This window comes from Capsicum annuum, chromosome 8 (assembly GCF_002878395.1).
Source record: "Capsicum annuum cultivar UCD-10X-F1 chromosome 8, UCD10Xv1.1, whole genome shotgun sequence".
Lineage (NCBI taxonomy): Eukaryota > Viridiplantae > Streptophyta > Magnoliopsida > Solanales > Solanaceae > Capsicum > Capsicum annuum.
The window spans coordinates 169158873-169186698 of record NC_061118.1 but is presented as its reverse complement, the minus strand read 5'-3'; the positions used below and the strand labels follow the sequence as shown (position 1 = coordinate 169186698).

Below are 27826 nucleotides of genomic sequence, written 5' to 3'. Positions count from 1 at the left end.
ATCATTTTAAAGTCCAGGAACCTTGCAACAAAGAATTTCTTAATTCCCACATCCTCTGTCTTGTATTTTCGTTCTAGTGCCCCCAACAAGTTCTTCGATGTCTTAGTTCCATTGTAAACATAATAGAGGTCGTCTTGGAGACTACTCAAGATATAATTCCTGCAAAGGAAGTCCGAGTGTCTCCAAGCCTCTACAATCATGAAATGCTCTTTGTTCGAGGTTCCCTCGGGCACCTCAGGAGCATCCTCACTAGTGAACCTTTGAAGGCATAGAGTGGTGAGGTAAAAGAACATCTTTTGCTGCCATCATTTAAAGTAAATGCCCGCAAATTTCCTGGGCTTTTCCGCAGGTGCCATTGGTTGCGAAGCATTTGCTCGGCTTGTTGAGGTAATACTAGTTGCCCCATAGTCGTAGCCACATCTTGCATTTGACTTTCGTTAGTCATTTTCCCTGTCACAACTAGACAATAAAATTTAGTATTTTCAGAATACTGCTTAACAACTTTTCTTCTTGTTTCTAGTTAACGATGAAGTTTTTATGACTTCCAATCGCCAACCGAGTGATCTTTAACTTGTGATGAAGATTTTATGTCTTCACATCACTAGTTAAGTTCAAATGGAGTAGAAAGCTTAAAGTTAATCTCCAAAAACAAGCAATACAGATTCTGCAAGGTTATTCCTTAAGATTGTTATCTTTTATGTATTTCGGGTACAAGAATCTGTAAATAAGAAACACAAACTTCAACACTAGTTCAAGTCCAAGACAAAAACACTTATGAAGTTCTGTAACACCTTCAACACGAGTTCAAGTCCAAGACAAGAACACTTATGAAGTTCTGTAACACCTTCAACACTAGATTACGAATAATCTATCTAAGAAGTGTGTTAAGATTCAGAAAAAAGATGAAACAGAATTTAAGACCAAGTCCTCCAAATTCACGGAGTGTCCTTAAGGAATAATTCCCCTCACTGTATCCGAGGTTTTGGAATCTTCCTCCCAGGATAAAATGGCCTTCAATCCGAACAATAGCGGTACCTCAAATTGTTGGATTCAGCAAACTCACTCAACGGTTTGATAGATCACACAAAAAGTTTTTCAAGACAAGAAGAGAGTCTGTATTTCAGAAAAATTCGTACCTAAACCTGTGGATGAAAGCAGGTTTATATAGCCAACATGTGCCTCTTCTGAAAAGTGGCAATGGTTCACTTAAAAGGTGTGACCTTTCTGGAAAAGCCATGTCTGTTTGGCCAAAGAATGTGTCTTTTCCGAACAGGCATACCATTTCATGAATCAGTGTGTCATTTCATTGAAGGGTTGCATCCCTTCGTTTCAGCACTGCACTGTTTCGGAACACTGTTTCGGAATCTGCATGCATGCATATAAATGGAGTATCAAAACACAGGAAAAAGTTGCGTCTTTCCCTTTGGTATTTTCGAACTGAATTTCTGAATTTTTGTCAAATAAATTTTGTCCAAAAAGATAGATCTCATTCCAAAGCCGAAGCCGAGCCGAGCAAGCGACGACGACGGCGCGAGGCATCTCTTATTCTTGCCTCACTAACCATGTGGAGTAAGTGTCCCTTATTTTAAACACTCACAAGTTCTCTTCTTCCACCAATGTGGGAGAAAGAGTGAACTTTCCAATTTGGGAGTACACTTTCTAAATTAGTATCTCCCTTCTCTCCACCATTTTTCATAATTTTTCATTCACACTTTTTCATATACTTTGAACCTAACAGCATATCCAGTGAAAGGGTGGTGAAGAGGGCGGAGAACTTACTTACTATCCGGGTAAGGGCTGGACCACAAAGGTCTATAGTACGCAGCCGGCAGCCTTACCTTGAATTTCTGCAAGAGGGTGTTTTCACAGCCTGAACACGTAGCCTCCTAGTCACATTGCAGCAACTTTACTAGTTACTCCAAGGCTCCCCTCAAACTACCAAAATAATAAAAAGGAAAACTATAGGATTCAAGCTGCACTTATCGTATTTGGCTGCAGGAAATACTTTCTGGTTTTCTGAATTTGTATACTGTTTGGTTTGTAGTACCCCCTATAGATCTCGATGTTATCCTCTAACTTTTGTATAATATTTTCAATATATTTTAGATTCTTGTGGAGTTTAAAAACAAAGACCCAAATCATGTTGAATGGGCAAAAGCTTTGAAAGAACTTTACCTCCCTGGATTGAGAGATTATGTTAAGAGTCACTATCCATTAGGTCCTGTGTGGAGCGCTACAGGGAAACCTGCTGTATCTGCACCTTCGAAAGCTCCTTCACCAAGTGCTCCTGCTCCTCCAGTTCCCCCTCCAGCTTCTCTCTTCAGCTCTGAATCTCCTCAGGCTTCATCATCGCGCCCCAAGCAAGGGATGTCTGCTGTCTTTGATGAAATTAATTCGGGAAAGCCAGTGACTTCTGGTAATTTTCCCTTCCCATCCTCATGTATAATATAGATAGAAGTTTACCCTTACTTGAATGTGTGCTTGTAGGATTGAGAAAAGTAACAGATGACATGAAGACAAAGAACCGTTTCGACAGAACCGGCGTTGTTAATGCTGGTGATAAGGAAGCTCGCATGAGCTCACCCCCTGTCTCTAAAACTGGACCTCCAAAATTGGAGCTTCAGATGGGCCGTAAGTGAGTAAAGAATAGACTTCAATCTATCTCCATGTGCAATTTGTTTGATCTATTCTAATTTTGCTGTCATGTTGTTGGCAGATGGGTGGTTGAGAATCAAGTTGGACAAAAGAACCTAGTTATTGATGATTGCGATACAAAGCAATCAGTATATGTCTATGGGTGCAAAGATTCCGTTCTGCAGATCAAAGGTAACTTAATTCTTCTCGATAAGTGTAGTATCATAAACTGGAAAATAACGAGGTGGGCTTACGTTATACTTGTACTGATATACTGGTGTCACACAGGAAAAGTCAATAACCTCACAATTGACAAATGCACTAAGATGGGAATTGTATTCGCGGTCAGTGTTGAACTTTAAGAGAAATTCATTAAATCTTGAAGGCTGATGTATCCTTCACTAAATGGCTTACCTGATCATCTAAATTTGGTGAACAGGGTGTTGTGGCAGCTTGTGAGGTTGTCAATTGCAACAGTGTAGAGGTGCAATGTCAGGTATCAAAATTTTATGGCTCAAAACTTTATACGTAATGGTCTAGAAAAGTGAAGTGTAATCAAATTTTAGTATTAACAATTATATTATTATGTTTTCATGAGACTAATGTTAAACCTCCTTTATGTGGGATACCAGGGCTCGGCTCCTACAATATCAATCGACAATACAAATGGATGCCAGTTATACTTGAACAAAGATTCTTTGGAGGGTTCTATTACCACAGCTAAGTCAAGTGAAATCAATGTTTTGGTTCCTGGTGCAGGGCCTGATGATGATTGGGTAATGTTGTCTTCTCTCTCTCTCTCTCTCGCTCAGTTTTATATTAATTGGTATTGTGGATGAAGCTTTGCATTAAGTAAGATGTCGCCAATACCCCTTACATGTCTGCTTGTGAAATTGAATTTGTATTTTGTAGGAAATAGTTTCATGTGTAGGTATAGAGCTGAGGCTTGTTATCTCTGATAAATATATTCTGTTTTGAGCGTTGTTCCTTAGAGAAACTACACCATCTACAGTTGCATGGTAAAGCTAAGCTAATAGGTTAAAAGGGATCCATATCATCATTCATTCTTTACAACAACATACCCAGTGTAATCCCACTTGTTGATCTGGGGAAGGGTGGTGCATACGCGACCTTAACCCTACCTTGTGAAGGTAGAGACGCTGTTTCTGATGGACCATCTGAAAATGCATGGTATTCTTGTCACATTTTTCTTTCCTTCCTTTTTACTTTTGCCTTAGTGCTTTATCCTAATGGATTTCATGTAAGCAAGCAAGACTAACTTTTCAGCCTGGGAAAATGATCATGGTTTTCGGTGCCTCTTCACTCTTCTTTAAACAGAGATTAAGCTGTATCTTATGAAGTAAAAGGGTGAACTTAAAGTATCAGATTTCATGTTCTAGATGAAACTAATTAAAACTTTAATGTATGCACATTGTTGCAGGGTGAGCATGCTTTGCCACAGCAGTATGCTCATGAATACAAGGACGGACACTTTGTGACTACTCCTGTCTCCCACTCTGGAGCTTAACTGGTGAAAAATTCTACATCCAGTTGTTTTGACTTTTTTTTTTTTTTTTTAAATCTTCTGTTTACCAATTTTATAAATTGGAGAGTTGAAAGATGGTCAATTCCTTTCTTTCTTGATTGTAAGTTATGTTCTGTACCTTGTGTCTTTTTCCTGAGTTCCTGGTAGAGTTTGTTCAAAGTAAGGGGCTTTGTTATTTTTCTGTTGTCACATCTTTTTGTTATTTGTACCAGAGCTTGACCTTTCAAAGCTTTCTCTTTCTTGTGGAATATTATATAATTTCCACAGCCCATGTAATATTCCATTCAGTGTTTCTAAATAGAGAAGTCTTAATCAGTTGGAAAACTGTGGTTCACAATGAAATTGTTCCGTTAAGCATATTCTAGTTGTGTTTTATTGTTCTTACTTGGTTGTACTTTTATACTGTTAAATGACTGCCTTTTTTTGGATCCGGCATATCCAGAAATGTGTTTTTAATTGAGGTTCTAAATTTTTGTTTTAGTTGAGGTTTTAGGTTACAGGATGTGAGTCTTCATTTCGACCCTGTTTTCCTTGATGCAGGGGGTAGTAGGTAACTAACAGATAAACCAGCCTCTTAATTTTTTACTTAATCTTTGTGCATTGCTGCGAGCATGGATTCCTATAATGTGTCTGTTGTACGCCGAACTAGCTTTAGACTGGTCTAGTTCTAAGCATGTTTTAGACAGCTGGAAACCCTGCCTAGTAGAGTCGGTGGATTATAAGATGGGTTGGTTCTTTTGATTACAGAGAGTTTTAGTTTTTACATCCACTGCATTCACAGAGAGCTACTTCCCATTTTCCCCCGAATTGCAGTTGGAGGACCACAAAAAAGAGTGAACAAAAACCATTGCCTGCTGGAGCTAGTTAGACTAATTGCTTCAGCACGCGGGGCAATCCAAGCATGTTCAAAGGAAAGCCCGTGTGGTGTTTGGTCGAGAGCGTTTTTAGTTTAGGTTACTATTTTTCCACATTGCTTTCGAAGGTTTGTTAATCAGAAGGAGGTTTTAAGTATGATAGTATCACTTTCTCAAAAGAGAATAGAATGATTGCCCGACTGTTGGATACAGCTAGTCTGTTACATCTTGAGAAGTGTCTGATTTGAAGTGAAACAACATTTTTAGTTAATTCCTGAAATACTAATATCAACAAAAAATAGAAGAGTTCTCTTAATTTATATGCCTCTGTTAAACAAAATAGCAGAGACGGGGAATTTGAAACCCCAAATTTCTTTTCATATCTTGGTCAGCTATTGGTGATATTTTTGGTAGGCAACGCCATTTTCTGGTTTGCGTTTGTTGGTTTTAAGTGCTGCATAACTGGAAAATGGCTCTGCAGTTTTTTTTTTTTTTGGTTCTTCAACATCCATCAAAGAAAAGTTGCAACTCTTGACTTATTACTGTTCTCACTTCAGTATTTTACAAGTATGCTACAAAAAGAAGTATTATAGCAATGGTATTTGAACCCTGGTAAATGAACCTTTGTCTTCTAGTTACTTTCAAAATGATATTTGATCATTTGTGGACAAATAAGAGAAAACTGTAAAACTGAGATGATTGTTTTTTAAAATTAAAGCTTCTCAAAAAAGTGTTTTAGCTGTTTTTGCATAATTCACAAATTGCGTCCCGCCTCATTTAAATGATGGTGATATTATAAATTCCACTGTCAATAGAATACTTTAGTACTTGCTTGAAGGTTTGGGAGCTGCTGACTGGTGAATTAAGTGAAGATCAATGAGAAGTCACTCATCTATATTCCAGGTGGCCACTTTTTCTTTGTCTAGTGTAGTTACCTAATATAGTTTCTCTTTGATAAGACTTGATGAATGAGCTATTCCATTATGATCAACTTTTGTCCAAGTATCCATTATTACACAATAACAATAGCACCACCTTCCTCTGTACTATACTACCATTAATATGTGCCTTAGAATGGCAAATTTTTTGGAGATCGTTTCTCTGTTTCAGTTTATACATATGGAGTAAAACTCAATAAATAAGAACCCCATGGTACTCTTTTAGTCAGAGAATTGTCATTACTCATACGTTATCAACTTTATTAGATTTGCTTTCCTAATCGATTAACAAAACAGGACACACAAACCTTACATGTTCCTCATCTGACAAGACGCTTGATGCCTAATGTGTGCCACCGGCCACGTAAATTGTGGGAGGGTGGTTAGGCCTTAGGGGTTGGCATAGGAGGAGTTATCCAATCTCCTTTGATTAAAAAAAATCACACATGTACAACGATTAATTAATTATATATACTTTCTTTGTTTCATTTTATTTTATGTAACACAAAATTTTCATTAAAAAGAATGGCACGTCTTTTTTACTTCCCCGGTCTATTTTTATTTGTTTACTTTTTTATTTTGGGATGTTCAGTCTATTAATTTACCTATTTCTATTCATTTTATGCTTAACATTAAATACGATTTATTATCTAATGCATTTTTGAGAGTGTTAAATTTATTATATTCAAAGAATAATATGATAAAATTACTCATAATATTTAATATTTCTTAATTCATGTGTCAATATAAAAGTGGAGTAAAGATGGACGAAGGAAGTGTTTGGTAAAATTTAATGATATTATCAATGTGTTTCCATGCTGAGTGCTACTTATTTGGCACGACGTTCATAAGAGGAAATTTATAATTTAAAATTCATTCATTTTAAGGATAGTTTTGAAATATTATAAAATCTTGTTAATTAAACTATCTCACATAAATTGTCAGAAATGATGTAGGTCCGTTGGTATGAGCAAAAGTCAAAATGAGGATATTGCTACACTTTCATAGCTATTCCATCCGTTTCACATTATTTATTTAAGACGTGTAAGAAAATTTTGTGCCAGATATGGTTTGGGAGAGCTGGATCAAACCTCAAACGCAAAATAATCTTGTAATATGAATCACTTATAATGGGCATAATATCGATCTCCCCTTTTAATAGTTTTTTCCTTCTTTCTACAATAATTGCCTTAAGATATTACTCCATATTTATTTTTTTCCATTTAATTGAATGTTGCATCTATCTCAATGTCAAAGTTTATTATACTTGGTTCATTCTTAGTCTATATTTATTTTCTTCCATTTTCTATTTTATTTTTCAATTTATGTGACACGATTTGACTAGACACAAATTTAGAAAGAGAAAATTTTTTTATTTAAAATAAACCTTAGATGTTTGTTATTGTGTATTTATAAATTATTTTATTAAAAAAAATGAAAAACTAAAGTTATATTATTTTTAATTATAAAAATGTAACTTTTGGGGAGATAAGCTAAAAAGGAGTTGTGCCATATAAATTTAGGCAGAAAATGTACAACATATAAATAAGTTCCCACGATTTAAACAATATATTTTGAAGTAGACGTAACTGAAACTCGATCTGTACTTAATTCGTGTCACTTACATAGCATACCCATTTTCCTCTTGCGCCTTATTTTTTGCCAAGTGATCTGGTTAATTATTTAATGATTGTGCCAGAAAAAATTATTTAATGATGGTAGGTGTGATCTACGTCTTATCTCTTCGTACTCCTAATATATTTATTCACCATATTTTCACTTCGTAACACATAACAAATCATCTCATGATTAAGGATAATTTATAAGGGAGATCTTCCTCTTATTTGTTTTTTTTTTAAGCTAAAAAGAAATGAGCTAAATATAAGGGAGCTCAGAAATCAAATTAAGATTATTTTTTTTCAGGTGGCTCCATTTGGTGTAGCCAGTGTAATACTCAAAAAGAGAAGCTAAGAGATGTACCCTCGTTGGTCTTTTTTTTTATTTCAGTAGAGTTCGTCCCACGTAACTTTCCCTCTCTGGTCCCCTAATATTGTTTACATTTCTTATGTATTATCTTAAATTGAGATGACACATTAATTAAAAAAATAATTAATAACATGACTAGTTTATTATAGTATCTATGTTTATATTTTAATTTAAAAAAAAAAAAAATTAATGCAAAGGGTAAAACATGTAAAAAAAATTGTTAATAAGAAATCAAATTAAAAAATTTGAGACGGAGGAAGTAATTTATAACCTATCATACATAAAATATTTATTAATTTGCACTTGGATTTCCATGAGAATTTATTTGTTTTTATAAAAGTACCATCTTTGTTTCTAAATACCTAATCATATTTTTTATTCGTACGATTCTCAAAAAGAACATTAACTAGAGAATAATTTGATTAATCTATTCTTAGTTTATTTTTACTTTATTTTATATTATATTAATATCTTTCTATCTATGACTAAAGATAAAAATAAAAATAAATAATTAACTATATATTAATTTTTATATTAAATTTCTAAAATAACAACAATAAAAATTGACCAAGAGCCTGTATATAAGTCCACCTTACCAAAGACCAAAGTCCTTAAACGAAACCGCATCGAAACTTTCTGTCTTCTGTCCTATGCACACACGGCCACACGTTCATTCCCTCTAACCTCTCTTCTTAAATCTACTTCACTTTCTCTCTACACTCTCATACCCCACTCCACTCTCCACACCATCATAAATAAATAAATAAATCTCATAATTTTACCGTTAAATTCCTCCTACTTCTCCCTCCTTCCTCTGCACAGATAAGCAGCTTCAATGGCCACACAAATACTTTACACTTTCTTCCTCGTTTTCATTGTTTTACTGCAATACCTTTCTTCTGCAGGTAACTTTCTCTTTCTGTTACTTTCACTGATTAAGACGCGAATCAACTTTTTCCTTATATCGAATAGATACTTTACTGCTTTCTGGAAAAAGATTCAAAAAAAAAAAAGCCTGGCTTCTTTTCAGTTCCTTAGCTTTTCTGTTTTAATTTTTCTCAGTACAAACATCTACAGTTTTTCTTTTTTTTTTTTCTGCGCTTGAAAAAATATTAATCGGTGCAATTTTCTTACGGTGTTAGTGAACACTTGTTAACGAATTGTTGAAACTTGACAGCACACAGAGAGATTTATTATAAATAAAACTAATTGTCGTCATCTGAAAATGACTTGTATACTGATTAAAAACAAGTTCCAATACAATTTTTGAATTTTTTTACTGAGTTAAATGACTGTAATTTTCTCTTTGCAATTCAGACTCGCAGGCTTTTATCGGTGTTAACTACGGCCAAGTTGCCGACAATCTCCCGCCGCCGGCGGATACGGCGAAGCTAATTCAGTCAACGAGCATTGAGAAAGTGAGGTTATACGGAGCGGATCCAGCGATAATTAAAGCTTTAGCGAATACCGGGATCGGAATAGTGATCGGAGCTTCCAACGGTGACATACCGGCGCTTGCCGGCGACCCGAATTTCGCGGGACAATGGGTTGCTTCGAATGTATTGGCGTACTATCCGGCGAGTAAGATTATTGTGGTTAATGTGGGTAACGAAGTGGTGACTTCTGGAGATCAGAACCTTATTCCTCAACTATTGCCAGCTATGCAAAATGTCCAAAATGCCCTCAATGCTGGTAGGTGGTTGTTCATCAATCTCTCTCAGATTTTTGACGCCTGTTTCTTACGCGAAATTTACAAGTCAAGTCATCTAAATTTATCAAATTCGACATGATTTTTTAAATTTTAAAACAAGTTCACCAACAAAAGTTACATTCTTGGAGTATATTAAGTACTAAGTTACAATTATTATTAGTAATACTAATAATAATATTACATGAACTAGCAGTTGTAAGTTGGATCACTTTGTTGAATAAAATTCTTCTGTTTCGAAAAAAAAAAAATACTAATTTACTTTGTTTCATTTTATAGTATTAGGTTATTTGATTAGATGAGGAGAGAAAGACTTTTGGCATATACCAAGGGCCTGACCATGAAAATACTGAAATTTGGAAAAATTGTTTTTGTTTTTAAGATGAAAAATGGTTGTTGGAAATTAGAGTTGAGTTTGCCATTTGGCCATGAATACAAATTCAACTTATTTTTGAATATTTGGGAGTAATTTGGAGTGGGAAAAAAGTAACATTTTGGCTTTGTCAAACAACAACAAAAGTATTTCCACATTGTGGGGTTTGGGAAGGGTAAGATATACGCAATCCATACCACTACCTTCGAAGAAGTAGCAAGGTTGTTTCCGATAGACTCCCGGCTCAAGACACGAGATAATAACCAAATCCGTAATAAAACATGGAACAAATAATAAACAAATAATAGTAAATAAATTCATAATAAAGCATGCAACAAGGTGACATAACAAGAATAATACACCCACCAAGTAAAGCCCTACCCCAACGATCCAAACTGGCACTAACCTTCTAACCTAATTCGCGTCCTCCAAATCTTCCTATCTAGGGTCATGTCCTCAGTGAGCTGCAACTGTTTCATGTCCCGCCTAATTACCTTTCTCCAGTATTTCTTCGTCCTACTCCACCTAAAGCCATCCAACGCAAGTCTTTCACACCTACGAACCGGGACATCCGTGTTCCTCCTCATCACGTGCCTGAACTATCTCAATTGAACTTCCCGCATCTTGTCCTCCACCATAGCCACTCCAACTTTTTCCCGAATGGTCTCATTCCGAACTCTATCACCCCTAGTAAGCCCACACATCCAACGCAACATCCGCATTTTTGCCACCTTTAATTTTTGAATGTGAGAGTTTTTTTACTGGACAACACTCCACTCCATAAAGCATGGCCGAACGGATTCTCACCTTATAGAGAACTGGAAAAAATATAAAAGATATAAAAGATATTCATGGTCAAACGGTCACCAAATGTATCCTATGACGGTAAGAGCATGTCGTTAAGGTAAAATTATAAGTTGTAAAATTTCAAAATGGACATTGTGACATTTCTATGATGGTAAGAGCATGTCATTAAGGAACATATGTTAGTTTAAAGTTTCAAAATAAATTCAAATCTAGAAGTGTATCCTTTATTTTTTTCTTTTGGAGCAAACTGAAAAGATGAGAGCGTCATATAAAATGGATCTGAGAGGTTGGAATAATCCTTATTAAAAAAAAAAAAAAAATTGATTTCTTAAAGTTGATAATGTAATTCTATTTGGAATGAATCAATTGGACCTACATATGGAAAAAAGGGAGTAAAGTTAGTTTGTGTGTATTATACCTATTTATCTAAGTTGAGAGGGAGCTATGGTAGTATGGTTAATTACCAGTTCAAAAATATGTGGGAGTCGTAATTTTTTTAACCATAATGGTACTGCAAACTGTAACTATGTGACACTGCAGCTTCTCTTGGTGGTAAAATCAAGGTATCAACGGTACACGCTATGTCCATTTTGTCTCAGTCTGATCCGCCTTCATCCGGGTTATTTAGTCCAGTATTTGGGGACACACTAAAAGCGCTGCTGCAGTTTCACAAGGAAAATGGTTCGCCTTTGATGATCAATCCATACCCATTCTTTGCATATCAGAGTGATCCAAGACCTGAAACTTTGGCATTCTGTCTCTTCCAACCAAATGCTGGCCGGGTTGATTCAGGGACCGGTATCAAATACATGAACATGTTTGATGCACAGGTTAGTTGATTCACTTGTAGTACTTTTCATGTAAGTAGTTTTTAAATATATAATTTTTATTATAATAAATAAAAAACCTGTCAGAATTTTCACCATGGTACTTAATATCATTTGTAGTTAATTTTTTTTTTTCTGTTTAATGCAACTTGCATGAACTGACATATTCTTTCAATAGCATGTGCAGAAAACCTAGTAGTAGTGCAAGAATTTTAACAAACACTTCTTCCGTTTCAGAATAAGTGAATTGTTGGGGTATTTATTGGTGTTTCAAAATAAGTAAATCATTGAATTTTTTTTCAAATTTACCCTTATGATTTGACAACCAATTAACTTTCGAAAAAATATTACAAGGTTAACTTTTTTTTTTTGGAGTAAAAATGAAAAGTTGTGTTAAATTTATGTCTTTAATGTTTTTTCCTTAATCTTTATGCCAAAATCCAACAATTCATTTATTATGAAACATAATGAAACATAAGGAGTACTACTTAATTTTCATGTTCTCTGATTGTTGAATTGTCCCTCGTATCATTATTTTGTAATAAAGAAGATAAAGAACATTTCATTGGCTCCTTTTTTAAGCTGAGAGTCTATCGGAAATATCCTTCTTATCCCACAAAGTTAGAGTTAAAAATCTGTATACATCTCACCTCACTTGCGGAATTATGCTGGATGTGTTGTTGTTCCTGGATGTGTTGTTGTTCCTGTAGTAGTAATAAATTGTGTGTGATTGATACTAATTGGCAAGATAATAATAATAATAATTATAATTGACCAACTATCCATAATCTGTACTGGGTGACCTCTATTTCTTGGCCTTTTTGTGCAATTTGATGGGACATAAAAAGCATCTAGTGCTTTGGATCTTGACTCTTGCGTGTTGATGACAGGCTGTTTTTTCGTTAAAAAAATTATAATTGGACAAGGTTCTGATTCTCAAATGTTTTTTGCTACGATTTTTTGGTGTCGTTTGGTAGAGTGTATTGATAAAAATAATGCATGCTTTAATTAATGTATATTATGAATATCTTATTTGATACAATTTTTAGTGTATGTACAACTAATGCAAGCATTAATTATACACTCTATTGTGTATTAAGGTTGTATTACTAATATCACCCGCTTTCTATGTATTAGTAATGCAAAGTCTTTAATGCATGCAATAACTTATTAAATGACTTTAATACCCCTCAATTTTTCTCTCAAATATTTCATCATTCCTTTTCCCGCCATTTTAATTTGCAATAGTAAATTTTTTCAAAACATTTCATAATTTTTTTCCCACCATTTTAATCTACAATAATGAATAATTGATTTAAATAATTGTAACATATTTTTGCTTTGCTTCGAGGGTCTTTAAAAAGATTAAAGAAAATTGAGACTATTTCTTAATTTTACGTTTTATATTTTATTTTTGTTTCCACTATATTAATCCGTTGGCGTAATATTTCATACGTAAAGACAAAGGTCTTGCAATTAATCCGAAACCTCTATATACTAGTTCAACAATACTAATTATATTTGAAATGGCAAAAAAATTTTGTTGCAAAAAAATGTACAAATCAAAGAAGGATATTTTTGTAAACAAACATTTCTTTTATTAATTATGTAAGATGTATTATTTCTTATACATCAAACCAAACAATGTATAAGAAATAATACATGCATAACTAATACAGACATAACTAATAGAAACATTATTAATGCAAACATTATTAATACACTATATTTTGCATTGATTTTAGATACTCTACCAAACTACCCCTTAATGTGAAAGCTTGACTCTTATTTCTGCAAGGATAACAATTGATAAGCAAAATTATTGTCACTTCATTGTAATCTGTTTGGACATGTAAACAATGAATTCAAAATAAAAGTAATTCTGCAAAGTTTGCTGTGCAGGGCCCAATGCTGCACTTTCAAAAGAATATATACCATCAATATTCTGTAAATGAAAGTAAACATTAGAAAAAGTAGTGCACATGTTATGGTTTGAAAATAATAAATTGTGCCACCATATTGTTTTGATATTTTCAGGTTCTCCAAGTCAGATGCAGATTAAAATTTAGAACTAATGTGTTTGGAATGGACAGTTTATTTATTTATTGTACACACATTTAAAGCTTATTTTTAATGCATCCATTGTGACTTTTGAATATACATAATTCGAGACGAATAGAGTAGGTAGGGAACGCTATACCCCAAATGGACCTCTAGTCATGAATCCGAATTCGTTGGGGCCCAAAAGTGGGTAATAACATAGGGTGGAAAGTAATATATACGTATATATGTATATATATTAGTTGAGAGTATCAATAGATTCTCCGTTTACTTGCTTCCCAAATCAACTGGTCCTATACTGTTAGCCTTTTTCTGTTCCCAATAGCAGTAAACTGTCCTTGGTTTCGTTGCTCAGGTTAATGTGAGGAAATTCTTGTGCGCGTGCAGGTTGATGCTGTACATTCGGCCCTGAATGCGTGGGGATTCAAGGACGTTCAAATTGTGGTTGCAGAGACAGGGTGGCCATACAAGGGTGATCCAAATGAAGTAGGTCCAAGTGTGGATAATGCAAAAGCTTATAACGGTAACTTGATAAACCACTTGAGGTCTATGGTTGGCACTCCATTGATGCCTGGCATATCAGTTGATACCTATTTATTTGCCCTCTATGATGAGGACTTGAAGCCTGGGCCTGGCTCGGAACGCTTCTTTGGACTTTTCAAGCCTGATCTTTCCACGACTTACAATGTTGGCCTCTCAAAAAATGCCCAGGTGAGAACAATAATTTGCTATCCAACAAGCTTCAAAAACATGTTTGAACCAAAACATAAAACAAGTTCCAAGGACATAAAGAACATAACTACTTCCTCTCATATTATACTTAGATTTTGGGTTTTCAAAAGTCAAATAGGCAATTTCTGAAAATCACTACTATTATATAACCAAAGAAGTATTTCCCCCGTCCCAAATATTAGTCCTTTTGGCAAATTATGTATATTAAAAATTGTATAATGTTTTAGAAAGACAACGAGCACTTATTACTACTACCTTTTAAAAAAATTCACCCTTGAGTGTTACTCAAGTGTTATGTTTAAGAGAGATAAATTACATTTTAGACTTGCTCTTATGATTAAGGTTATTCAAACATTCGTTCTTAACAAGTGTGCAAAAATCATCAGAGACAAATAATACAGACAGAAGGTAGTATGTACCGATGCATTAGAATAAAATGCAGGGGATAGAGTACGTTAGGAATGAAAACCAATATTCAATTCATGCTGAAGATCCTCATTATTTTTGTTGTTTTTGTGTCATTTGTTAAGACTCCTACAGCTCCAGTAGCTCCAGTGACTCCTGCTCCAGCAACAACTCCCACGACCCCGACTACTCCAGTAACGCCGGTTACACCGGCACCAAAACCAACAGCAGCTGCTTGGTGCATGCCAAAGCCAGGGACTCCCGACTCTGAATTACAGGCTAATCTCGATTATGCCTGTAGCATGACCGGTATTGACTGTAGCCCTATTCAAGCAGGCGGTCCCTGCTTTGAACCAAATACTGTAGCATCGCATGCTGCTTATGCTATGAATATTCTTTATCAAACTGCTGGCAGGAATCCCTGGAACTGCGACTTCTCTCAGACCGCGACCCTCACCTCAACAAATCCTAGTAAGTTTCTAAGTTTCTTCTTATCTTGTATCAACACTTCCACAACACCATTTTTGAGTACTTGATTGAATATTTTATCTCTTGCTTGCATTTTAGTTTTCATACAAGTAATATTGGTATAACTTAGACTGAAACCTTGGTATGATTTTTAGTTTTCATGTAAGTACTATTCTCCTGATGAAATTTTGTATGATTTTTGGACTATATATCGTTTATCAATCTTATTTTCAATGCAATAACCAAACAAATTATTAGTACTAAGCAATTCATGGAGTTTTAGTTCCAATATTATAGTCCATGTGTTTTAATACTCTTTAATGTCGTTTGGTTTGAAAATGGTTATCCCGGGATAACTAATACCGGGATAACTTATCCCATCATGTATATGGGATAAGTTATCCTGGGACTAAGGGGAAAATGGTGGGATAAGTTATCCCGGGTTGGATTAACCCCTCCAACCAAATAAAGGAAAATGGGTTCTTTTATTTTATCCCGGGATAATCATTTTCAAACCAAACGAACATACTTTTCTTCAATTTGCTTTGCAAGGCTGTAGCTCCCATATTTGCTACTTGATTGATTGGGTCTTTCTGTCAGTAACATCTTTTTTTCTTCTTTTTCTTAGGTTACAATGGCTGTACTTATCCTGGTGGCAACTCATGACGCAGAGAATTTAATTTAGTATCTGAATGTATTTTATTATGATGGAGTAATGTATGTAACTATAAATTGGTCTATAAATAATCCCCTCCACCTAATTTGTCCTTGCTAAAATGGTCAGGAGTCTCTTTAAAGAAGAGCTATTTAAATTTAAATTGTATAGTTCCTCGATACGATCATTTTCTTTCCACCATTATTGAAATATACTCAATTGTTGTTGAATTCTACGGGTGGATATGGTACCATAAATATCGAATTATCATATTGAAATTGATATTTTTAATATCTTAATTTCGATATTATAATATTTGGTATGAATTTTAATGGCTTGTGCTTATATATTAAGAAAGTTCAAAACATATAAAAATATATTTTTGATGTTTGAATCAACTTTCATGGTCCATAAAATTGTTACTTCAAATTCATTCTATACTCATCTAATAACTCAGGTATGAGTTTAAATTGACATAATAAATAAATGTATTCTTCAATTTTGCTTTTAGCCGGCATCTATATTCTTTAATTTTGAATGTGTACATGTAAACACTTAAATTATCATAATATTGAATAAGTAAATGCATATGTCTGACATGGCAAATCTCAGACGATTTGACATGTAAGATATGTTCACGTAATTTGTTAGGTGGGACGCGTGTATTTAATTGTTTAATTTTATAATAATTTAAGTATTTATTTATACACATTAAAACTTGGACGAAGTTAAATGACATATTTTATGTATTATGTATTTTTGTGAGACAAAAAGAAGTATCACTGCAATGAAAACTGTCCCAAGTCAACGATTTAAAGCATAAGAAGCTTTCTTTTGGGACAAAAGCTCAAAGAGGGTTCATAATGAATCACCTAGAACATGTCATACTGCATGAATCCAATCGCTACCCATAAAATAAATAGCCGAATATACATCTATCTAATTAACTTACCATATTTAACACAGAATCTTACAGTAACCAAGGGTCAAGAAAATGAGTTTTCCTGTTAATGTCCAAAAACAAGTTGACTTAAGCCTACGGTCAACCAATAAAAAACTGAAGCTTAAAAACTGAATGCTCTTTTTTCGCCTTAAAATGTATTTAAATTATTTAATAAATAAAGTTATTAACCTTCTATTTAGCAGTAAAAATTGAGAAAATGGCCAAAAAAACTCAATCTTTGCCTTAAATTCATCTGTACTGGGGTCCTATAACCCCCTGAATATTTTAAAAATGAAATATTAATACGTCTAAAAGCTCATACCCAGATTTTGTTTCAAGTAGTGACCTGCACGCGCTGCCATATCATTTTTTTCTTTTTTTAATCTAAAAAATTAATGATTTTACTTTATATATTTTCCTTTTCTCTTTATATATTATTTCTCCTCGGCAAAATTTTTCTCTCTTTCCCATTCCCCATTTTGATCCATTTTCTTTTTCAACTCAATTTCATTTCTATAGATCCTCAGATCAAACAATTCTAAACTCCACAAGAGTATAAATTAAACATTCCAATGGCTTGTACGAAGCAAATAACTTGTAAATCAACAAGAGGCAAAGCACCAAGGAAGCAATTTGCAACAAAGGCAGCAAGAAAATCAACACTTTAAACAATTAGCAAGCTTCCACTCCAACATTTGGTTCATGAAATTGCTCAGAACTTTAAGACGGATCTAAGGCTCCAAAGCTCTGTTGCTGCTGCATTGCAAGAAGTGGCTGAAGCGTACCTTGTGGGGTTATTTAAGGATACAAATCTTTTTGTGATTCATGCTAAGAGGGTTACGATTATGCCAAAGGATATTCAGTTTGCTAGGAGAATTAGGGGTGAAAGGGATTAAAATGTGTTGTTTCGTTTTGGCTTGTAGCTCTTTGAATACATAAATTGATATTTTTTCTATGGTTTGAATCAGGATTCTGAATATGTTATTGTATCAAGAGTTGTTTAATGAAATATCTGTCCTTTTGTTTTTTTTTTTTAAAAAGCATTGATTTTTTCAATTTGAGCTTGGCATTTCATCAAACGTGTGATGGGCAGTGAGCTTATGTGGGTATTGTTGCGTTTCGAATGTTTGAAATGCATTTGAGCTTATGTGGGTATTGTTGTTATCTGCTCCTCCATCACATGTTTGAAATGCATTTGAGCCTATGTGGATATTGTTGTTATCTGCTCTCCCATAAAATTCTTGTTTGAGATGGTGTAGCAGTGGTGATCTTTCTTTTGTAGCTTTACATCCTTGATATAGTGGTTGTATTTTTTTCTTTTATAGCAACCAAGAAACAAGAGCAGGTAATGTTCAACAGTCTCGATAACGCATTGGTATATCAAGAATTTGATGTCTAAAGGGAACTAGTTAAAGTCATTTTGTCAAAAAATTATCTAAAAGGACATTTGAGCAATCCTCTCAAATAATCAAGAAATATTCTTGATTTTCTGGCAAGAATTCATGAATTTTTCGATGGTGTCACTGTTAAGTGAAAGTTTATTTGGATTTATGTTTGAAAGTTTATTTGGATTTATGTTTAACCTGATTTGAAAAAATAATTTTTTTGAATGTTCTAAATATCAATTTGCCCTCAAGAATTATGAGTTGATTAAAAAAAAAAATCAATATTCTTTGGGCGTTCACGCTCACTCTCTTAAAGAGAGTGAGTTTCACTTTTTTTGCCATGTCAGCTTGTAGTGTGTTATAATTTTAATTTTAAATAGTTCAGGAGGTTATAAGACCCCGCAAACTATAGATATATAGTTGAGATTTGGAATAAAGGTTGGGAGTCTTTTAACCATTTCCTCGTAAAAATTTAAAATTATCACATGACGTAACTTTTCAAAATGTATGACGTTATCCACATGCTAATACTCGATGAATAGATTTGAATCAACTGATCTCTGTCATTATCAAATAAGCTTCTTTGTTTTTTTTTTTTTTTTTTTTTTTTCGGGTATAGCTGACATATGTCGACCTAACCAAACACAACACCAAAAAATTAATATTGTTTTTCTTAATAATTCAATGATGAAAAAACCCTCCAAATGGATTTAAATCACAACATAATTCACCAATCCTCCTAGCTTTCTTTTGGGCCGGGAAGCCCAAAGACGACATATAAAAGTGGCTGTCAAGGAAGTCATTATGGACCCCACTACAACACGTACCCCGGCGGCTATCAGTCAAAACTCAAAACCACAATACTTGTAAAAGGAAAGCTGATACCCCACCCCACGACGCACCACCCCCGACCCCCCACCCCGACGCCCCCACCCCCACACCACCACCAACTTCCGTGACTCGTTTCTCTGTCCTTTATTTTTTCTCCTTCTTCTTCTTCTTCACAAAACCCTAATTCAAACCAAAAAAATTGTTCCATTTTGGAGAAAAATATGTTTAAATTATCCTAGAAAATGTCAGTAGCAGAGCTGAAAGAGCGGCATATGGTCGCTACTCAGACTGTAAATGATCTCCGTGAAAAACTTAAGCAGAAACGTCTTCAATTACTCGACACTGATGGTTATTTCCCTTCTTCTTCTTTCTCTTTTTATAATTGTTTCTACAATTTATTTAGCGATCTTATTTTGCGTGTGTGTGTTTTGTGCAGTTGCTGGGTATGCAAGGTCACAAGGTAAAACTCCGGTTACCTTTGGCCCAACAGATCTGGTTTGTTGTAGGATCCTGCAAGGACACACAGGAAAGGTAGATATTTTCTACATTTTTGTGAATTTTAGATTAAAATTTGTATAATCAAATTCATGCTTTCTTTGTCTTAATTTATATTGATATATATATTAGCATCTTTTTCTTCTGGGACATAAGAAATGTTTGATTTGATCCATTACTTTCACTACTTAAACTAAAATTCTTTGAATTGTACGAATTACAATTCTTGATGTGATTTTTTGTTCATGAAACTAAATTCTCAATTAATATTCCAGTGTACTTTTCTACGTTTACTAATGTAATAAATAAGCTAGATTAACGCACCCCTGGGTGTGGCCTAGAAATGAGGTGGGTTGAGAACCATGAGGTTTCAGGTGATTTCTTCCTATCTGTCCTATCCTTATTGGACTGAGTTACCTGGTACCCTTTGCTGATAGAAGGTGGCAGATTTCCCGTGGAACTAGTCGAGATGCGCACAAGCTGGTCCGGATGCCACATTTATCAAAAAAAAAAAAAAAGAAGAAGCTAGAAAACATCTTGAGCTTTGCATTCTGTCAAACATGTCATCGTAAAAGGAAAAGGGTGTATTAGTTAGTGATTTTATCTATTTATTTTATGAAGGTGAATAATATTTAAGCTCAGGACGAGAATTTGAGATTGTGGATTTTAGCCTTTTTGGTTTATGGCTGTAGACTGTTGGTATGTTTAACGGTTAGTGGAGTACATTTGGAAAGTCTTACAGCAATTGTAGGCCGCCATCATTTACGAAGCTGACACATATATAGCTGTCAATATGGGTCGGCCCACCCCAGCCGAGCTATTCCAAACTGACTTTGGACTTTGACAGGCTAGGTCGAGCTGACCCATCACTTTGATGAGCCTTAAAACAGCAATCCGAACCCGCACTTTGTGTTTAAATTACTCCGTTCTCCAATGTTGTGGCTCTTTGTATTAATTGTATTCTCTTTTCTTTCTTTCGTCTGCTTTACTATTTTCTCACATTCCCTTTAGTAGCCTAATAATTTCTGGGTGTGCGAGTTAATTGTTTTTTGAAGTCAAATCAACAGCCATTATATGTTTGGGAAGTGACAAAACCTAGTATGTTGTGATTAATTTTACTTGACAAGGTGTCGGTTGAATTTTTTTTTTCTCAAAGTCAAAACATAATAGGATTACAGAGAAGTACTTAGGAATAGTAAACTACAGAGAATAAGTGGAGGCACGGTGCAGGAGAAGATCAAATTAACAGGAGAAGATTTGGTTAATTAATTCTTGACAAGGGTCTGACATAATTGATCAAAATCTATTTTCATCCATATTTTTCTTCAACCTGACTGTTACATTATATTTTATATGGAAGGGTGATATTACTTGGTCACCAATATGTGCCACCTAAAAACTTGGACATTAGGAAAGCATGATAACTATCATATCAAGCTAAACACTCTTTTAGGATGATTGTTACATAATCTATCATATCACATTGTATTGTGTTGTATTGCTTAGTATTGTATTGTTCTGATGAATATAATGTTTGGATAGATTTTATCGTTTTTTGTTGTTACATTATATCACATATCAGTAATTTGAAGGATAAACCCACAAGAAAAATAGGTACCTACTGTAAAAAAGGTAGGGTAAAGAATAAAACAGGTTAATAAAGTAATAAGTAAAGACAAAATGATGATTATATGGAAACAAAAAATAAGTAAAGACAAAATGAGGAAAAAAAAAAGAGATAACGACATGCTATACAAAATGCGACTTTTTGTCATTACCTAACGATGGATTTAACGATTAAATTTATGTAACAATCAAAACAAACATTGTATTTAAACTAGAGAGAATGCATAGCACTTAAACTAAACTTCTATTTATTTACCCCCTTAACATCTTTAAAGTGTATTAATTTCACCCCTTAATATATAATACCACTCTCACAATGGAGAGTGCATCACACTCGTTGACACATTAGCGTCACATCACCGCCACGTCGGAGCCACGTAAATAAAATATTTATAGATGTATTTATATATATAAATATATATATTTTATATATATATATAACCACTACTTGAGGTAGTGGTATGGTCTGCGTACTCTCTACCCTCCCCAGACCCCACTAGGTGGGAATACACTGGGTATGTTGTTGTTGTTGTTGTATACAAAAAAATATTTAAAATAAAAAATACCCCGCCCCTCCATTTTTCATCTTCTTCATAACCACCCCCGCACCTCCCGTTCACCGCCACACCTGCACACACACCCCTACACCTGCACACACCCATCCACCCGCACCCCCCCCCTCCCACACACACACATATTTTTCGGCGAATTTTCGCCGGAAAACGCCATCACCATCATCGAAAAATACGATAAAATAGTGATAAAAAATTCAACCCACTTGAAAAATTTGATCAAATCCTTGACTCCAAATTACATAAAGATTCATTCTTGACTCCAAAAACTAAACTTTTACCCCAAATTTGAGTTTTTCCAAAATGTTGTGCTGATATAAAAGATGATTTATGGGAAAGGGAAAAAGGAAAAGCTCCATTTGGAACAAAGGGTGTTGATGTTGAGGAAAGAAGAAATTTGGGTTCCATGAGGAGTCCCAATTTAGAATTATCAAAGGGACAGATTATAAAACATGAAAATAGATAACAATATTATAAAAAAAACACATAAAAACAAACAACAAGGGATATCACACCGCTAGATAATAAAGGAAACAAGACACCCACAAGGGAATACTATAAAATATCTATTCGAAAAACAAAGATATCACCAAAACACCACGAACCAAAGACTACAAGAAACTAGAGGCACAGATGCAAACAAAGCACCCTTTTCTACTATTACGGACGTACTCCTACTCACTAATCTGCATCCTCCACACCTTTCTATCAAGGGTCGTGTCCTTCGTAAGTTGTAACTGCTCCATATCATATCTAATCACCTCCCTCCAATACTTCTTCGACCTACCTCTAGCCCGCCTAAAACCATTCATAGCCAGCCTCTCACACCTCCGTACTGTAGTATTTGTGCCCCTCCTTATCACATGCCCGAACCATTTCTAACTGTATCCCTTACATCCTCATCTTCGCTACCTTCAACTTCTAGTTGTAGAAGTTTTTAACTGGCCAACACTTAGCGTCATACAACATAGCTGGTCGGACTGCCACACTGTAGAACTTATCTTTGATCTTAGGAGGCACCTTCTTATCACACTACACCTGAAGCCTCCATTTCAACCATCTTGCACCAATACGGTGCATGACATCCTCATCAATCTCCCCATTCCTTTGAATCATAGGCCCAAGATACTTGAAACTCTCACTCTTTTGAACGACCTGAGAATCAAGCTTCACTACCACGTCAGCCTCACGCGACAAATCACTAAAATTACATTTCAAGTACTCTTCTTAGTCCTGCTCAACTTAAATACTTTAGACTCGAGGGTCTGTCTCCGAAGCTCAAACATATCATTAACTCCTCCCCGAGTCTCATCAATCAGTACAACATCATCTGTAAATAACATATACCGTGGCGCCTCCCCATGAATACGCCGCGTCAAAACATCCATCACCAAGGCAAATAAAAATGGGCTAAGAGTCAATCCCTGATGCAACCCTATCAAATCAGGAAAGTGCTCCGGATCTCCTTCTATCATTCTCACACTAGTCTTCGCGCCGTCGTACATGTCCTGAACCGACCTAGTGTATGCCACGAGCTCCCTTCTAGCGTCCAAGCACCTTCACAGAATCTCTCTGGGAACTTTTTCATACGCTTTCTCAAGATCAATGAACACCATGTGCAAGTCCTTCCTCTCCCTAAACTGCTTTACTAATCTCCTCATGAGGTGAATGGCCTCAGTAGTTGAACGACCTGGCATAAAATCAAACTGATTCTCGAAAATAGTCAGGATCCTTCTTAGACTCAACTCTACCACCCTTTTCCAAACCTTCATAGTATAACTCAACAACCTGATATCTCTATAGTTGTTGCAACTCTAAATGTCCCCCTTGCTCTTGTATAAAGGAATTATCGTGCTACATCTCCAAGCTTCTGGCATCTTTGCCGCCCTAAAAATGATGTTAAATAACCTTGTCATCCACTCCAAATTTGCCCCGCTAGTGCTCTTCCAAAAATTCACCGAAATCTCGTTTGGCCCAGTCACCCTACCCCCACGTATCCTACAAATAGCCCCCTTGACTTCCTCAACCTTGATACGCCTAAAATAACCATAATCGCGACATCTCTTTGAGTTCTCCAAGTCCTCCAGCACGAAACCTTTATCCCCCTCTTTGTTCAAAAATCTATGGAAATAAGACTGCCACCTCCTCCTAATGAGAGCATCCTTCACCAACACTTTGTCATCCTTCCCCTTGATGCACTTCACTTGGTCAAGGTCACGAGCCTTCTGCTCCTTAGCCTTGGGAAGCCTATACAACTTCCTTTTACCTCTAAAGCCGCATACAAGCTCTCGAAAGCTGTTGTCTTAGCCGTTGTAACCGCTACCGTAGCCTCTTTCCTAGCTAACTTATACTCCTCCTTATTCGTTTGCTGCTTTTCGTCATCCTTGCTCTCCACCAACTTAGCATATGCAAAAACAGAAAATATTAAATTTGCATATATAATTGATTAAGAACTTGATAGAAATAACATATTAAGCGAATCTTTCAATTCTAAAATTAAAAAGTAAATAATAGATACTAGAACTAGATAGTCTATAATCCTCATAACATATTAAGCAAATTCAAAACCAAATCATAAAGGAAGCAACATCCTCTTCAATTTTTTTTAAAAAAAGAAAAGGAAACAACATCCTATTCTTTCAAGAATTCTAAATAAGAGGACAAGAGAAAATCGAAGAGGTAGAGTAACACATTTCGGCTGGGATTTCATGAAAGATCGAAGAGGAGAAGAGAAAAGATAAGAAAAGAGCAAGGGGAGAAGAGAAGAACATAAGAAGAGGAAGAGAACAATTACATAACTTCGAGTAGCAGCAGGAGGTAGAAGATGCCCAAGTCTCTGTTGCAATTGTTTTAAAATTAAACCTAAAATTAACCCTTATTTCAATTAAATTTCCAAAAGTATCGTTTTTTGCTTAAGCGAGGCCTCATGCCCCAGTTGCATCTTGATCTTCTGCTGAAGCACACGCTTTTCCATTCTCGCCTATCTTCAGGACATCAAAGTACTGGACTCGACACCTTTCTTCACTTCATGCTTTAAGCGCTGAAGCGAACACTTTCAATAACGCTGCTGGAAGCTGTTACTGAAACTAGTCGGCTTTTCTAAAGGCAGCTATAAGAATAACTAATACAATGTGAAGGATCAAAATAGACAATCCACCTGTGGAGAGACTAAAGCAAGTAATTGAGGAAGCATCATACTCGTGAACTAACATAACTACATAACACCAAGTACCAGTACTCACTAAATGAAGTGAGAATACTTTATAATCATACTTTCTTCAACATTTTGCTTCATTACGTAGGTATAGCAGCCTCTGATACGTAGTTAATGCATCTGAATGGTGTGCTGATGGAGACGAAAGCAAGTAAATAAGGGAACATCATACTTGTGAACTAGCCTGTATCACCTTTTAATTACCAATGTCTTTGATTGAGAATACTTTACTTGATCTTAACTGCTCCTGAGTTTTGCTTCTTTATATGTGTATGATATCCTCTAGAAACTTTGTTGATGTGTCGGAATGATGTATTGATAGAGAGGCGATTGCTAGTAAATAAGGAAACCCATAGAGTATGTTGTATGACCATCAGGAAACATCATAATCTATGGGAACTTAGTTGATGTATGTTGGATATCATAATATGATAGGGGTATTACTTAGTAATTGTGAAGTTGTGTTACCAAATTCTTAAAAAATATGTTGCAGGTCTATTCACTGGACTGGACTCCTGAAAAAAATCGTATAGTCAGTGCATCCCAAGATGGTAGATTAATAGTGTGGAATGCTCTCACAAGCCAAAAAACCCATGCAATTAAGCTTCCATGTGCTTGGGTTATGACCTGCGCCTTCTCTCCTAGCGGACAGTCTGTTGCTTGTGGTGGCCTTGACAGTGCCTGCTCTATCTTCAACTTAAATTCACCGATCGATAAGGATGGGAACCATCCAGTATCGAGAATGCTTAGTGGGCATAAGGGGTATGTGTCATCGTGTCAGTATGTTCCAGATGAGGATACTCACCTAATAACTAGTTCTGGCGATCAAACATGTGTACTTTGGGATATAACTACTGGCCTAAGAACTTCTGTGTTTGGAGGTGAGTTTCAATCTGGGCACACTGCAGATGTATTAAGGTAAGTTGGTGATCAACGGGCTATGCAATTATGCGCTCTTTTTCCTTGAATTTTGCAGTACGTTAAATGTATTTTCTGCCAGTAAGTTGGGAAGTAATCTTATTTCTTTTCCATTTATCCAGTGTCTCAATTAGTTCATCTAACCCCAGACTGTTTGTGTCTGGGTCCTGTGACACAACTGCTCGACTGTGGGACACCCGAGTTGCTAGTCGAGCTCAACGAACATTTCATGGTCATGAGGGAGATGTTAATACTGTAAAGTTCTTCCCTGATGGTAATCGCTTTGGAACTGGTTCAGATGATGGAACCTGCAGATTATTTGACATCAGAACTGGACACCAGCTGCAAGTATACTACCAGCCGCATGGTGACAGTGATATCCCTCATGTGACTTCCATGGCATTTTCTATCTCAGGCCGTCTTCTCTTCGTCGGGTACTCTAATGCAGATTGTTACGTGTGGGACACCCTATTAGCAAAGGTACAAGAATGTTGCATCTTGCTTTTAACTCATTTCTCCAAAATATTCTTCTATCGTTCTGGACATTATAGTTTGCAAACATTTTGGGACAATTCTTAGTCCGAGCATACTCATAGACATCTCTTGATTTTTAATGGGTAATGTTTAAATTTATTACTACCATTCTCCTTTCCAGATTGCATTTTCATTTCTTGTAGTGTGATTGTTTGTAAATGTTTATGTTGTCTTTGTTCTTCTCATCTGCAATCAGCCTTATTTCTTGCCTTTAAGCTTTGAATCAATAGGTGGTCCTAAACTTGGGAGCAGTTCAAAACTCTCATGAAGGGCGAATAAGTTGCCTGGGACTGTCAGCTGATGGAAGCGCCTTATGTACAGGAAGTTGGGATACTAACCTGAAGGTAAAACCATACAGTGGTGTTCTTCTTCTAATGAACAAGAAACTACATTGTGATTTTCAACCATCAAGCTATATTCTAATGATATGAATAAATTTAATATATTAGAAGTTTAGAACCATTGAATTACTAGTTATATAAATAATGGTTGGAGCTCCTCTTCATTTCTCCCTAGTCCTCACTTGGATGGGAAGCACGCGTCATTTTCTAAATTTCATGATTGAGTTTTGTTTAATTAAACAAAATCCTAACCATGGTTAGAGTAATAAATATTTCCATATCTGACTTCTGATCTTTCCCTTAATCCCTTGTATTCTACCTCCTTCCTCTCTTGGCTAAATTCATGCCCTAACATATTTTGTTTGACAGAAGATAGCTGCTTTTGTTCATGCCACTTCATTCTAACCAAATTCCTACTTCATGTTATTTTATTCTCACAAAATATAGTTGTTTTAAGGGTTTCTTTTTTCTGTTTCTATATACGTAGTCAATAGCAAGTGTAATAATTATCTAACCTATTCAAGTACCTTGAAATTTTGGGGCCTCAGCTTTGCCCTTGGGACTAGCCTTCATGGCGGTTAGCCTTGAAAATCAAATAATTATCTGAAAGAAAAGATTTATAATCAAGTGATGCTCATCTCTATCTCGTGTTTTTTCTGCAGTAGATTTCTTTGACTACACTTCTCAGTTCAGTTTGCCATGCATTCTACTGTTAAAACATGATCTTAATTTCTTTTTTTCTTTGGCAGATTTGGGCTTTTGGTGGGCACAGAAGTGTGATCTGAGTGATGAAATCCCTCCTATTATTTAGTCCAATCCCATTTCATTCTCATTTTCTTTCATGACCAACCTATGTTTGTGTTTTCTTTTGGCATCCTCATAACCTGTAGATCTCTTGAATTCCAGTTATTATGTATGTCAAATAAACCAAATTGTTTCCAGTTGGATCATATGAATCTGACATGTATTACTG

At 35.3% G+C, this 27826-nt stretch overlaps 3 protein-coding genes and 1 pseudogene across 3 annotated transcripts in view; all 4 read left to right on the top strand.

Annotated features, from left to right (window-relative positions):
* Positions 1–4537, top strand: part of LOC107850381 (cyclase-associated protein 1) — a 10574-nt gene extending 6037 nt beyond the window's left edge. Inside the window, exons 4-10 of the mRNA XM_016694866.2 lie at positions 2107–2416; positions 2488–2635; positions 2717–2826; positions 2923–2978; positions 3074–3130; positions 3267–3410; positions 4076–4537. Coding sequence (XP_016550352.1) covers positions 2107–2416; positions 2488–2635; positions 2717–2826; positions 2923–2978; positions 3074–3130; positions 3267–3410; positions 4076–4162 — 912 coding nt within the window. The 3' untranslated portion in view covers positions 4163–4537. The remainder of the gene's footprint in view (positions 1–2106; positions 2417–2487; positions 2636–2716; positions 2827–2922; positions 2979–3073; positions 3131–3266; positions 3411–4075) is intronic.
* Positions 4538–8551: 4014 nt separating this feature from the next.
* Positions 8552–16224, top strand: LOC107850380 (glucan endo-1,3-beta-D-glucosidase). Its single transcript, XM_016694864.2, has 6 exons — positions 8552–8863; positions 9276–9650; positions 11387–11676; positions 14122–14445; positions 14997–15342; positions 15968–16224. Exons 1-6 carry the CDS (start codon positions 8794–8796, stop codon positions 16003–16005), a joined length of 1443 nt encoding a protein of 480 aa, XP_016550350.2. The 5' UTR covers positions 8552–8793; the 3' UTR covers positions 16006–16224.
* A 152-nt stretch (positions 16225–16376) lies between these two features.
* Positions 16377–17966, top strand: LOC124886498 (annotated as a pseudogene).
* A 1429-nt stretch (positions 17967–19395) lies between these two features.
* LOC107850285 (guanine nucleotide-binding protein subunit beta-2) lies at positions 19396–27638 on the top strand. Its single transcript, NM_001324672.1, is given in 6 exon segments — positions 19396–19501; positions 19590–19684; positions 25554–25978; positions 26101–26458; positions 26743–26856; positions 27603–27638. Coding segments are annotated over 6 exon segments (1134 nt in total).
* The last annotated feature ends 188 nt before the right edge of the window (positions 27639–27826 follow it).